Source organism: Barbus barbus (assembly GCF_936440315.1).
Source record: "Barbus barbus genome assembly, chromosome: 26".
In the NCBI taxonomy this organism is placed as follows: Eukaryota; Metazoa; Chordata; class Actinopteri; order Cypriniformes; family Cyprinidae; genus Barbus; species Barbus barbus.
The window spans coordinates 4,920,732-4,934,703 of NC_136754.1; the positions used below are offsets into that span (position 1 = coordinate 4,920,732).

At 36.7% G+C, this 13,972-nt stretch overlaps 1 protein-coding gene across 1 annotated transcript in view; it reads right to left on the reverse strand.

Moving 5' to 3' along the window:
• Positions 1 to 4,386: 4,386 nt before the first annotated feature.
• Positions 4,387 to 13,972, reverse strand: part of LOC306846228 (ephrin type-B receptor 1-B-like) — a gene marked incomplete at its 5' end in the record, with an annotated part of 266,880 nt that continues 257,294 nt past the window's right edge. Inside the window, 4 exons of the mRNA XM_079379447.1 lie at positions 4,387 to 4,548; positions 5,549 to 5,704; positions 6,286 to 6,479; positions 9,152 to 9,301. Of these exons, the coding sequence (XP_079235573.1) occupies positions 4,434 to 4,548; positions 5,549 to 5,704; positions 6,286 to 6,479; positions 9,152 to 9,301 (615 nt within the window). The 3' untranslated portion in view covers positions 4,387 to 4,433. The remainder of the gene's footprint in view (positions 4,549 to 5,548; positions 5,705 to 6,285; positions 6,480 to 9,151; positions 9,302 to 13,972) is intronic.

Genomic DNA, 13,972 nt, shown 5'->3' on the forward strand with positions numbered 1-13,972 from the left:
TCCGAGAGGAGGAGGAAGAGGAGAATACCCTTGCAAGAGATGAAGATTATCCTCGATTGAGTTGTTGGACACTTGCAAAACGAGAGGTTAAAATAAGAAAAAGAGAGACATTCACAATAGAAACAATAGTGTTTATATTCAAATAGGCCTACAAATCATATACTATATCTGTATGTTTGTGCGTGTGCGTAACGATGAAGCTTCAATCTGTCTATGCAGATGGTGAAGCGCTGCCATGTGTTTTACTCCATATAGTGATAGATGGATACATTGACCAGGATTATTATTTGTTCGTTTTGCATGTAGGCTACACATGACCTATTAACAAAAATATCATTCCAAAATCTAAAGCTTTTCAATGGACAAAAGTTTGAGGTCTGTAAGATTTTTAAATCATTAAAAAAAGTATCTTATGCTACCATGGGCCAGATTTACTAACAACATGCGCCAACGTAAACCGTCTTTCGGCGTTACTGTCAGAATTTACTAAAGACGTGCAGTGAAGAATCAGTGCTGAAAAGGTCTGAACACAGTTATTTTTGCGCCTGACCTTTTTATGCATTTGTAGGAGTTTCCCTTTCAGACACAAAATTTTTAAGGCGGTAATTTGCGCTGCTCTTGGTAGATTGCGCTGGTCATAATGGAAATGCGCTCTAACGCTAATTTGCCCTGTTTAGTAAATCTGGCCCCAAGGCTGCGTTTATTTGATCAAAAATACAGTAAAGGAAAATTATATTGTGAATAATTATAATTTAAAATGTAATGTATTTTAAAATGTAATTTATTCATGTGATGGCAAAGCTGAATTTTCAGCAGCCATTACTCGAGTCATGATTTCCTTTGCGGTTCAAGAAATATTTCTTATTCTCATCTTTGAAGACATTGTGCTGCTCAATATTTTTGTGGAAACGTAATACTTTTACTTCCAAAATAGATATATATATCTAAATATATATACTCCCGATATATATATTTACTGTCACTTTTGGTCATTTAAATGCATCCTTGCTAAAATATAGCGAACGCAAACTTTTGAACTGTTGTACCTGTATATATTGGGGAGATGCCAATATCTATTTTTGTTTCCTGTGTTTAATAAGCCTTTAATTTATGATGAATAATATATATTATCAGTAAAAAAAAAAAAAAAACCTTCTACCCTGTTGAAATGATATTGGCATTTTCTATTTTCTAAAACCCATATTGGTCAGCCACTGTTATAGTGTAAGCCCTCTCTCAACAACAAACACCTGAAAGTCAACATGAAATGCCATTTACATTTGCAACCATGATTGGACTGTGAAACGAATAGAGAAAAACTCATGTGGTTGGAGGAGAGAAGTTGAAAGAAAATAGGGTAAATTTTTAATTTCATGCTGACTTAATACTCTAATCTCTAATGTCTTTCTATTTTTTTTTCTTCATTCCACATTTCTCCTCATTTCTTTCTCAATCCTGCACTCTCTGCCATCTCTCGCTCTTGTTTTCTCTTTCATTTTCTGACTCGCTCCAGCTCATTCATCACTCTCCTCAGTCTGTGTGCTGTACCCGCAGGTATCCCAGCATGCTCCGCCCTCCCCGGCGTATCCACGGCGTTGAGCGCAAGTCAGCCATTTTTCATCTGGGCCATACGGCAGGACGCCGGACAGCTTGGTTACGCCCCGCCGTGAACGAGCTGGACGCGGGCCACGGCGACGATACTTTGTGATCATTAATTGAGCTGCCTTTACGCAGAGGCAAAGGGGAAGATGTCTTAATTTCACACTAACACTCATAGAGCCAGACATTATCGCTACTACCATCGTATGGAGGAATAGATTCACTTTCTAAAATGTAATACAGCTGAGGTGTGTGTGCGCACAAAAAGAATATGCCTCTTGGCCTCTGTAAAAGTGTGTCATCCTTAACAAAGAGCCAATACACTCTTTGGTTGCCATGGTGAAATTCATTGTAGCCAATTAGGTGCAACACCTTGGGTATATCTGCGTGATGGATTGTGTGTGTGTGTTGCTCATAGAGAATAACCATAAACCATGAGTCTCATTAACTTACAGGCAAAGTAGCAGCTTATTCATTACACACACATTCACTTCAGGCGAATGAATGGTACAGCTGCTAACCTCTACAAACCGTTATGTTTCAAATCTTACATTGGGGTCCTTTAATGTTAAACCTTATGGGATCCTGTGGAGATGATTTTAGCCATTATGACCCCAAAAGCTAGAACATTTTACCAATTAATTTTATATTTATTCGTTTACAACACTTTATTATCCCAAGCAGCTTACAAAGGAATGCTGCAAGTGATTTTATCATAAAAGCCAACATATTTGTAGCACACAAAGCATAGGTAAGCTCCCAATCATTCATATTTTTTATTATTATTACTTTTAAGTTGGCTTTTGAGTATTTTAGGTCTCTTTAAGTAACTACATTGATTAAAACAAACAAAAAAATCATTTAAATTCACTTTTTATTATTATTATTTATTATTATTTTTCGCTTCTAGTTCATTTTTTATCTTACTATTTTTTTAAAATGTTATTTTATTATTTTTAGGCACTTTTTAGCTACATTTTAGTTATGCATGGTACTATATAAATAAAATGTTAATAATATTTTTTTGTAACGCTTAAAGTTAACTTCATTAACAAATTCATGCAAATGAACAATCACATGTTTTACGGCATCTACTAATCTAGATTAATGTACTAAATACCCTATGGTTCACTGTTAATTCATGTAAATTCAATGATCATATTTTATACAACCTGAATGTCTTATTAGTTTTAGAAATGAACATTAATCTAGATTAATAGATGTTTGAAAAAGTATTGTTAAATGTTAGTTCATATATATATATATATATATATATATATATATATATATATATATAAAGCATGAATATAATATTGCTAACTTGGACCTTATTGTATAGTGTTACCTTTAATAATAATAATAATAAAATATTATTATTATTTTGTGATTTTGGTGCTTAAATATTATTAGTGAGTTATAGGTCACAATAATATTAATAATAATATTATTATTATTATTATTATTATTATTATCAATCAGCTGATTTTATTTCTCCATGGCAACCAAAAAGGAACAGCCCAAAGTCATCAACAGACCGTGTGTGTGTGTGTGTGTGTGTTACCCAGTGCTTAACTGACTGCTTAAGTAGAATGTGCTCAATGGGGTGGCGTTAGGCATCTGTTCATAAAGGGTCACACAGATGTTCAATCCAGACACACACACAAATAAATGGAGAGCTGATGACACGAAAGAACATGTACCGCATTTAGCAATGTCATCGAGAAGCGTCTGGAGCCGAGAGAGTGACTCTTCGTTTCGCGAGTCTCTTCGTTTCCTGCCTGCAACCTTTCTGTTGGCTTGTCATGTAAACACGTGCTTGGAAACAGATTAGCGGTTTTAAAGACCCTGTAAGACCAACATTAGTACAGCTTATTAACAGTGGAACTACATTTAAGTGTGCTAGCTAGTTTAGGTGGTGACGACACACCTTCCCAACGCTAGTCGACGCATTCAAACACTCTGACACAAAACTAACAAGAACAACTAGAAGTAGAAGAAGAAGAGGTGGAAGAAAGAAAAGCTGTACACGTAAGTGCTCATCAGCGTGGAAACACCTAAAATAAACACTGTTAAGTGGCCTGAATGCGTAGCTTTTTTCACCTAAAGTATATCTTTTTAACACTAGTTTATACACAACTAACTGATATTTACACAACATCGACAGAGTCAAGAGTTCATCCCAGATTGTTCTCGTGGCGTCGCGCTGACGTAAGCGAGTTCGTATCCTGCAGAATCGGCGGTTCTTGTCCAACACGCAACATTGCCAAAAATGCAAGCGGAAGAAGAGGGTATTTACATACAGGTCCGTTACACTTCACCTTCAATATGAAGGTTTACTCTGAAGATATACTCGTATTTATTTAAAGATATACATAATTTACGCTCGTATGGCCTAGGGATGGGACGCAGGCATACAGGATGTCCTTTGGCAACGTCAGCCATACCGAGATCGACAGGTAGTGTAAGTGGGAAGCAGTGACGATAGAAGGTTTATAGTGGAAAAAAACTGAAAAAAGAAGAACGAAAGAACCTTGTAGAAAACGATGCAAGACGTCGTGAAATCTAAGCAGTCACTGTGATTTCTGGATAAGCATCGTAAAGGTAATTAATGACCAGAAGAGGACAAAAAGAGACAAACGGCTGACAGGTTAACAGACGTCCCGGCGGTCATGTTCCGATCTGGTCTGTTGTATATGGGATAATGGTTCCTCTCCTGAAGCATGCTCTCAGATCAGGATGATAGTCTCTATTCTGGCGCGCTCCGATGGGATTGGGCTCACCCGCTGGTAATTCTTCCGCAAGCTGCCCGGCCCATCGTCCGGCGCCCCCTGTAGTCATGCCAGCGCTGTGCCTGTCTGGCACTGAGACATCTGCAGGTGCATGGACTGAATGCTGTTGAGGATTTTCTTCTGATGGCCAGCTAGAGTCACACCTATCCTCAACAGGTCCCTGCGAACATAAGAAAAACACATAACTATAGTTAATACTGAACACGCATTAAAACGCAGTACACAACTGTGACAAATACCTCCAAAGTAACACTAACAGTCACTAACAATAGCTCTATAACGTTACAATTGTATAATGAGACAAAAGTCTAGAATTGGACCTTTAAATAAAGTGTGACTATAATAATAATAATAATAATACATCTGCCTGTTGTCAATGTCCGTCATTATAATCCATACTAACAAACATGGTTTATTTTTTATTCTAACATTAGTAAAAACTAAAATCCACTAAAAGCATTTTGCCAGATGGTACAGGAAAACCTTCACTCCCAGAGCAACTCTTGACAAGCACTTCTTCCTGTTCGTAGAGTAACGGTCAGCACATCAAAAGGCCAAGTAACATCAAGACATTTCTGCTACAGCAAGTGCTTTTAGGTGACTGTTTCATTGCCTCCTTTAAATTACAAAGACAAAAGAGCAACTCTGAATAAACAAAAGTTTATTCTGAATGAGAACAACCTGTACTATGTGTTTGAACCATTCAAACAACACAGAGAGAGAGAGGAACAGTTCAGAGCCCCTACAGGTTTATAGATGTGAGAGCAAACAGCATTAACACATGAACGCTGCTTGCATTTAACTTCCTGCTTATGCGTGGGCTCATACTTATGTTGCTAATTAAGCGCAGACCCTCTCTGTGAGCGGCGGCTGTATCAATCAGAGCGTCAGAGACGCTACACCTCACAGTATGCTTCCCGCCACGAACAAAACACCAGGAGGCGTGTTTTAAACATCATCAACAGCATATCCACCTGTCCGCTCGAAAGCGACTCACACAAGTCTAAACACATGCACACATACCTTAGCGATTCATGCTAATCCTACTGTATGTGTATGTTTCATAAATCAATATTAAACAAGCTTGCTGAGATAGCTGGTCACCCGGCATTCAGTGATCAATTACTGTCTGAAAAATACACTTCAGAGTTCACACTCACTCTGAAGTCATCTGGGTGACTAGCGGTAGGGATGTGAAGCCAGAGTTGAGGAAGTTGTCTCTGTAATGAGACATCTTGATGGCGGCCAGCCAGTCCTCTACAGAACTAAAGCTGGTGAAGTCTGGGATGGACCTGTCCAACAACGGCTGGGACGGACTGAAGGAAGAGAAAAAGAGGGAGTGAGATGCAGGGTGAAAGAGGAGTTACATCACTCAACTTTGGGTGTCAAATTTAGGTTACTCTCTTTGTAGGGACCACCAAACTTGTTTTTCCAAGAAAAAAAAAAAAAACAGCTTCATAAGTGGACTAAAAATGTCTAGTTTAATATGAAAACACGCTAAATGTTTAGGGTTTGTGAATTTTTTAATATACTGTCAAATATTATTTATTTCTGTGATGTCAAAGCTGAATTTTCAGAATCATTACTCAAGTCTTCAGTGTCACATGATCCTTCAGAAATCATTCTAATAAGCTGATTTGCTGCTCAAAAAACATTTCTTATTATTATCAATGTTGAAAACAGTTATGCTGCTTAACATTGTTGTGTTAACCAAGATACTTTTTTTCAGAGAGTTCAAAAGAACAACAGTAGAAATTAATATTTTGTAAAAATTTAAAAGTCCTTGATATGAAAAATATATATTTCTTTTAAAAACACCCCAATTTTTTGCATAAATAAAGGTTTCCACCATAGTAAATGAAACAAAATGTGTGTATAATGAGTTGGTTTGACTCACATAGTAGGTATACCGGCGACTGCTTTAAGACTGGTGGGGTTGCGGATGAGTTTGTCGAGCGTATTGACGATATCCGTGAAGCGCGGCCGAGCGTTCCGATCTTTCTGCCAGCAGTCGAGCATCAGCTGGTGGAGAGCAGTGGGACAGTCCATGGGGGGCGGCAGTCTGTAATCCTGCTCTATAGCATTGATCACCTACACACACACAGATATTATTGTAATTAATTGCTTTGTTATCATTTCTGGAGAAAGTATCTGACTCTTAAACACTTTCTGGAGTCTTTTAATGGAAAAAAGGTAAAAAGCTGTCAATGGGACAGCTAAGATACAAAATCTAAAAGGTACATCTTTGTACCTTATTTACCACTAAATGGTAGTTTAAAAATACATATTAGAACCAAAAGTATACAAATTAGCACCTTCTGAAAGTGTACCACCCAAGCGACAATGACGTGTACATTTTATGGATAAAAACACTAAATAAATCAGTCCTAAGTAATAAATGATTACTTACGAAAATCACTCAGAAAGGGTCACTGAACAACGAACAAGTCTTTTGCATGAACAAATCTTTTAGTGAATAAGTGGTCAAACCTAACTGAATCTTTCAGAGAATTCAAAAGATTTGAATCACTGAATCAAAACCCCTGTCAGTAGAGAAAGCACATTGTGAGAAACTGGCCTTGAGTGCCTCAGCAATAAGAAACAAATAATACTATTAAAAAAAGATCCAAAAGCACACAATATTGTTTTATCACACATAAATTGCCACATATATCAGTTTTGTTGCATAGACATTGCAACATAACAAACAACCCATGTACATCAATCTTTAAACGTGATATGTTGTTCTACCCTCCTCAAACACTGGACTCTCTTCCCATATTCCTCTCTCTCTGATTCTCTCTGACACAAGCAAACATCAAATGAACAAACAAATGCACTGTCTAGCCTTTGAATACCAATCTAGAGCTCTGCTTTGCACAAACATGAATCTAAATATTTGAGGGTCAATACCCTCTGCTCCCTCCACGCCGGCCGTTTTTCTCCTAAACTGATTCCACAGGACCATGGTGAGATGTGGGCACTCAGCGCTGCAGATGTCCTGCTGTTTCATTATGCTGATATGATCTTTTTATGGTAATTTGGGACTGGATGATCATTAAAAACTCTAGAAGATCAGATAATGAAGTGTGTGATAGGCCGATGAAACATTATCCAACTCCTCCACTACTTTACCTTTGGCGCTTCTTCTGTGTCAGAGAATATAACATAGGAGCTCTATTGCTGTTTTTGGTGCATGTCACAAGATGTTAAACATTTTGTAAAAATCAAATCAGCTTTACAGTCTGAGTCCTTCATAAGATGCTTTTCATGAATATTTAACTACAGAATTTTCAAATACAAAATAAGAAATTAAGTCGGTCAAGCATGACAAACAACACCACTTATGAGCAATGTATACAATCTTTGAAAAAATAAAGTACGCACAGAGAAAATACAGAAAGTGGAAAGTAATTTATTTTCTTTGATTTGAATGTACTGAATCACTGAATGCTCAAATCGTTTTTTACAGTTGTGAGTTCGGCAGTCATTACAGTCACAAGTTCCTAAGGGTTCGTTCTGCATCTCTGATGTGTTAACTGGATGCTAAAAGGATCGGGGAATTTATATTTTCATTGGCAGGATTTTCCGAAAATCCCCAGAGAGCCTAGAATGAGTCTGCTATATTTGCAATGCAAACTGAAAAAAACTTTTGTCTGTTCTGAAACACAGATGCTGGGAGATTTGAATGCAGAAAGACTCTGAGGCAGGTACTGTAGATTCAGAGAGAAAGACGGTAAGACTCAAAGTAGTGAGCCTTAGAGCCAAAGAGATTGATAGGAAATTAGACTCACGGCAATGGAATTCAGATGTAAAGCCAAAGGCTGTTTGCTGCTTTATAGTTAATCATACACTTTACATATATTATGAATGCAATGCAAAGCTTTACACTCTCAAAAAAAGAAACAAAAGCTGTCACTGGGGTGGTACCCTTTTAAAAGTTACTGAAATTAACCATTTAGGCACTAATATGTCTCTTCATAGTAATAACATGCACCTATTAAGGGTATATATGATACAAATGTGTACTTTTTGAAAAGTTACCACCTCATGGAAAGCTTTTGCTGTTGTACAGGTTCATTTTCATATATGTATAATTCCATACAAAGATAATGATTACGCACAAGGGCATGGGTTCATTTTAGTTGTAATTGGGTTTTATCCCACTTTATTATATTATATTATACTATATTATATTATATTTAGTGCTGTCAAACGATTAATCGCGATTAATCACATCCAAAATAAACGTTTTTGTTTACATAATATATGTGTGTATACTGTGTATATTTATTATGTATAAATAAATAGAAATACAAATGCATGTATATATTTAAGAAAAAATGTTATGTTTGTATAATACATATATTGATGTATAATATAAAATATAAGAATGTGAATATATAAATGTATAAACGTAAATATTTTCTATATATATACTGTATGTGTGTGTATTTATATATACATAATAAATATACACAGTACTCGTACATATATTATGTAAACAAAAACTTTTATTTTGGATGCGATTAATCGCGATTAATCGTTTAACAGCACTAATTATATTATATTAATGTTTTACTAATAATAACAAGAATACAAATTATTATATAGTATATAATAGTACAGCAAATTATAGAATAGTATATATCAATTATACTTTTATTTTTAATTTTATTCAGTTTACTCAGGGCTAGTGTGACTCAAAGCCAGTAATAGACAGTCATACTCTGTTTTGTAAAAAAAGAAAAAAGGAAACTTACATCTTGGTTGCTCATGTCCCAGTAGGGCCTCTCGCCAAAAGACATCACCTCCCACATGACGATACCGTAACTCCAGACATCACTAGCAGAAGTGAACTTCCTGTACGCAATGGCTTCCGGCGAGGTCCATCTCACAGGGATCTTTCCACCCTGAGGAAACAAACAAAAAATTACATTTCAGACCGGTGTGTTAGAAGTGATAGGATTGTCAATTCTTCCACATATACAGCACATACATACAGAGAATTGCAATTGCGTTACTCTCAGACCCTTGGTGCATATTCTGTCATATGGATTGATTTTGGTCATAAGAATCCATGTGACTCATTTATGTACACATAACCATTCAACAGCAAAATCTATCACTTTCACATGGACGGCTGAGAAGTATGCTTTTTGAACAAAACAAATAAGCAACGGGAACATATCGACTCACTGAGCTCTACATCCATCGCAACTATAAATATTTGCAAACAATGGGCTGCATTTGCATTTTTTAAAATTCAGCACAACTGAATTCAATTATTTTTGCTTTGCAAAACACCATAAAATCCTCTTTCCAATTCTTTCAAGAGTGTATGTGTGTGTGTGTTTGTGAGGAGGGCCGTGGAGCGTGTCTGTCTGTAATTGGTCTACCTGAAGCTGGATTTGTGTGTCTCACTGATTAAAATTGACAGCAGTTTGTTTCAAGATTCACCTCACACACACACATACGCACACACAAACAATGACAAAACACACACAGAACTGGTTTGAGATCTATTTCAAATGACTGTGAATGATGTCACTGCTTGTGGGCGGGGCTTTTTAAATTAAAAACTGCAGCCGCTCAGTGTCCTTATAGACAGAAAATGAAAACATTTGAGTAAATACGAGGAGAACAACCTACAACAAGATTACAGAATCGCAGACCTCTTTCTCTGTCCATTTTTTAAGTTTGGTGACAAAACAGTGGTCAGGGAAGAACTGAAGCCTGCTGGGAGTTTGCGTCACTCTTACAATCGCTCCCTACCACCTCTTTAACCCTCAGTTCTCTCGTTAGTCCCCTACATCCTTCCTGCTTTTTTCTTTATCCATCCATCTATCACTATATCTTTGCAACCCATTGTGTCTGCTGTGGGCCAATATGAAGCAGAAAACCATGAAAGAGAAGAAAGAGAGAGAATGATCTTTAGAGTCTTTCTTGTTGGAGTTTTCTCATTTTGGTTTAAACAGAATTTAGAAATGAAAGGGCTTCAAAACAAGCACACCATCCTTGAACTCAATATTCACTTTCAACATTCCTATAATAATTCTGCAGCACCTCAGTCAGGATTATCAGACAGAGATTTATAAAGACCAATGATCTTAAAAGGGTCACACCACCTCATCAAAACCAGATTTTCTTTACTCTTTTGATATAAAAGAATTTGACATAGTGCAAACAATATACAATAAATACAAAGCAAAAATTCCTGCCCACCCAAGACCATATACTGAAACTAAGCTGCAAAAATGGGTCATTCAGAAATCATCACGGTTTTAACATGCAATACACTCAAGGTGCCCTGCTTTGTGTTTATAAATCTGTCAGGCACAAAACCAGGCATTTTTCAACAGCGAGCGCAATAACAAATGACCTCTCATGTTTAGATATCATAGGTGGATTCAACAGTTTGCCCACCCTGATGAACAATACTGTGAATAACTACAGTACAAGGCAGTTAGCCAATCACAAAAGAGATCATTTGCAATGTTTTAAAGACACAAAAAATACCAACAAACACCAACTTTGGTGCCTAGACTAATTTCATAAATGGACTTTATTTATCAAATGAAAAATATAGAACAAATGAGGGATTTGATTACCCTTTCTGTTTGGATTTTCTCCCGACCTTTGTGTTCAGTGACCTGAAAGACTCAATTTCATCTTCATCGATTCTAATATAAGATGGAATGAACCTACAGCAGAGAGCAGTGTCAAACAGGTCACCTTCACTGACTGCTATCTGTGACGAGAGGCCTGTCACCATAGAGACAGGGCACATAAACACTGACTTCAGGTTAGTGACAATTACTTTTACATTGAACCCATGTAGTGTGAACATAACAGAACTGAACTAGTAATGGTTAATGCTAAAGTGGCAATGTCTTACACCTATAATAGACTGTTTGTAGTGTGGTTAAAAAATGGGGGTAAAATAAATAAAATATAAAATAAAATAATAACAGCTGAATCACTGAAACATGAAACGTCTGGTCAAACACAAAACTGTGGTTTATCATTAATTCAGCATTTTAAAAAATAGACCCAATATGTCTCTCTGATGCTCCAGTGTCTATTTCCGAGCTGCAGTCTGAAAGAACAATGAAGATCTGTCTCTCAGAGTGGCACATGCTCATAGCAAACAACACGTGAACAACTGCAGAAGAAAGACACACCACTAGTGTTTAATATCCCAAACACAATCAGTCTGCATCGGAAATGTGCCAGCATGAGGCAAGACAAGAGTGGCATATATTAAGATCTGAAAAACTGCATATTAGAAGGACAGAAACAGACAGGAAACTTTCTGTCTGTCCATACTTTACATTACTTACAAGTAAAGAAACTTACAGACTGATGAAAAAACAAACAAACTAAAAAACAAAACATGTAATTTAATGTAATGTGAAAATATAGATGAGTAACATGATATAAGATTTCTAGTTTGATACCCATGCCACACTGATGTCAACAAACCAATAATGCTACAAAGGGAACACTAGAACTAACTGCTTTTAAATTATAACTCATGGCCATTCGGTTTCTCTGTGGGCCTCACCGATCTAATTTGCTTATATCTCCTTCACTTACATTAATTTCAAATTCCAGTCCAATTTGTGCTGCATTAACATCAGCAGGCAAATCAGACGTCAGGGGAGATGGTTCAGATAGCAGCAGGCTAACCGTGCGTCGCTAACCTTTCACCCCCTCTTCTTGGTCCCTTACCGCCCCACCACAGCCCAGACGCCCGACGGGGACAGCGCAAATTAAACTACGCTCACCTAATCCTTTATCATCCTTTCCTTCCAATTTCCCATCCAGGATTTTTAATATTAGATTATGACCTTGTCTTTCACAACCAGGTTAAGTATTCTTTTTTTTCCTTGACTCGAATGCTCTCTTTTCCTTTGAGAGTTCTTTGTGCTTAAATTAAAGAGCGCTTGTTCGCCACTGTGTGAGTTTTCAAGTCCGTCACATGGTGCTGCAGGTCAAAGGTCAGATAGCATGTTTAAATAATGACAGCTGAGGACGGCTGTGTGGTAAAATGTTGCTCACACCCCTTCTCTGTTTGATACCCGTAGTAACTTGCTAACCAATCTGCTCATATTTTACAAGAGAGGCAAGAGTCAAGGTTGCATAAACCTATGAAACTGAGCCTGAATTGACAGTTTAAATTCACTAAAATAAACCATGATAAATGTTGCAGTCCAAATTACATACTAAAAAAGGCAGACAACACTATTACTATTGCTCATACAGAATTAAAAATCATATACACATACTTTTAAGGTTAACATATATATCCTGAGCTCACATCTTGTACTATAGACATAAAGGTTACCAAATGGTAAAAAAAGGAGGAGAGGTGTGTAATTTCTGTTCCAAGTGATAAAGTGGATGGAATTTAGTTTTGGGCAAAAATTATTTATTTTCTTCAGAAAAACATACAAATTGGGGGGAAAAAATATTAATTTTCTTCAGAAAATATATAAGACCTAGTTTTACACCATAAATGATTGGCATAAATTAAAGCATGCATCACCCTTAATTCAGAATGAATCTGGCTCTGTGATATTGACCTTGAGAATTTTCAGCTAAATGCTGTTGTAGACTATTAGGATTGCTCAAAGCGAGCTGTTGTGAGATCAGGAAAGATTAAGCGTAAAAAGAGCACACATGTTCATCTCAGCTGCACTGCACAGAGGACTGCCACACACACACACACACACACACAGATGGGGAATGTAATAACTGATGGGCTTATACTGGTTTAGCTACCTGTGACACTTGACATTTATCAGACTACATCAAACACACACACACACACACATGCATTTCTCCTCATTCGTCCTTCCTAAAATGTAATTTAGCAGGTGAACAGACTGTACACATACAAAATCTGATAGTGGTGAGGTCATGTATTCTTTTTTCCATTGGCTTTATCCTCATAATGTTTACCCATGAATGTATGTGTCAACAAAAATATATAAAGCATATTCAAAGTTTTATTTGAGACCTTTAGTAGCAAATATACAGGATATCACTGAGTGCGCCTGAATATTTCACATTGTTCTCAGGGTTATGTTCTGTAAACACTCATAGCCACCCGCTTGATGCTGTGAGAAATGAGAAGCTTATATATTAAATTCATTTTGTTTAACAGTATTCTTATGTTCATTAAATTTTACATTTTAATTTAATAATTTTAAAGGGATAATTTACCCCAAAATGAAAATTCTGTCATTAATTACTCACCATCATGTCGGTCCAAACATATAAGACCGTCGTTCATCTTCGTAACACAAATTAAGATATTTTGGATGGAATCCAAGAGCTTTCTGACCCTCCATGGACAGCAAGGCAACTACTACGGTCAAGGCACAGAAATGTAGTAAGGACATCATTAAAATAGTCCATGTGACATCAGTAGTTCAACCGTAATTTTATGAAGCTAAGAGAATACTTTTTGTGTGCAAATAAAACAAAAATGACAACTTTATTCAATGTTTTCTTCTTTTCTGGGTCAGTCAGCCACCATTCACGAGAGTACCATGATGCATGCAGGATCAGAAAGC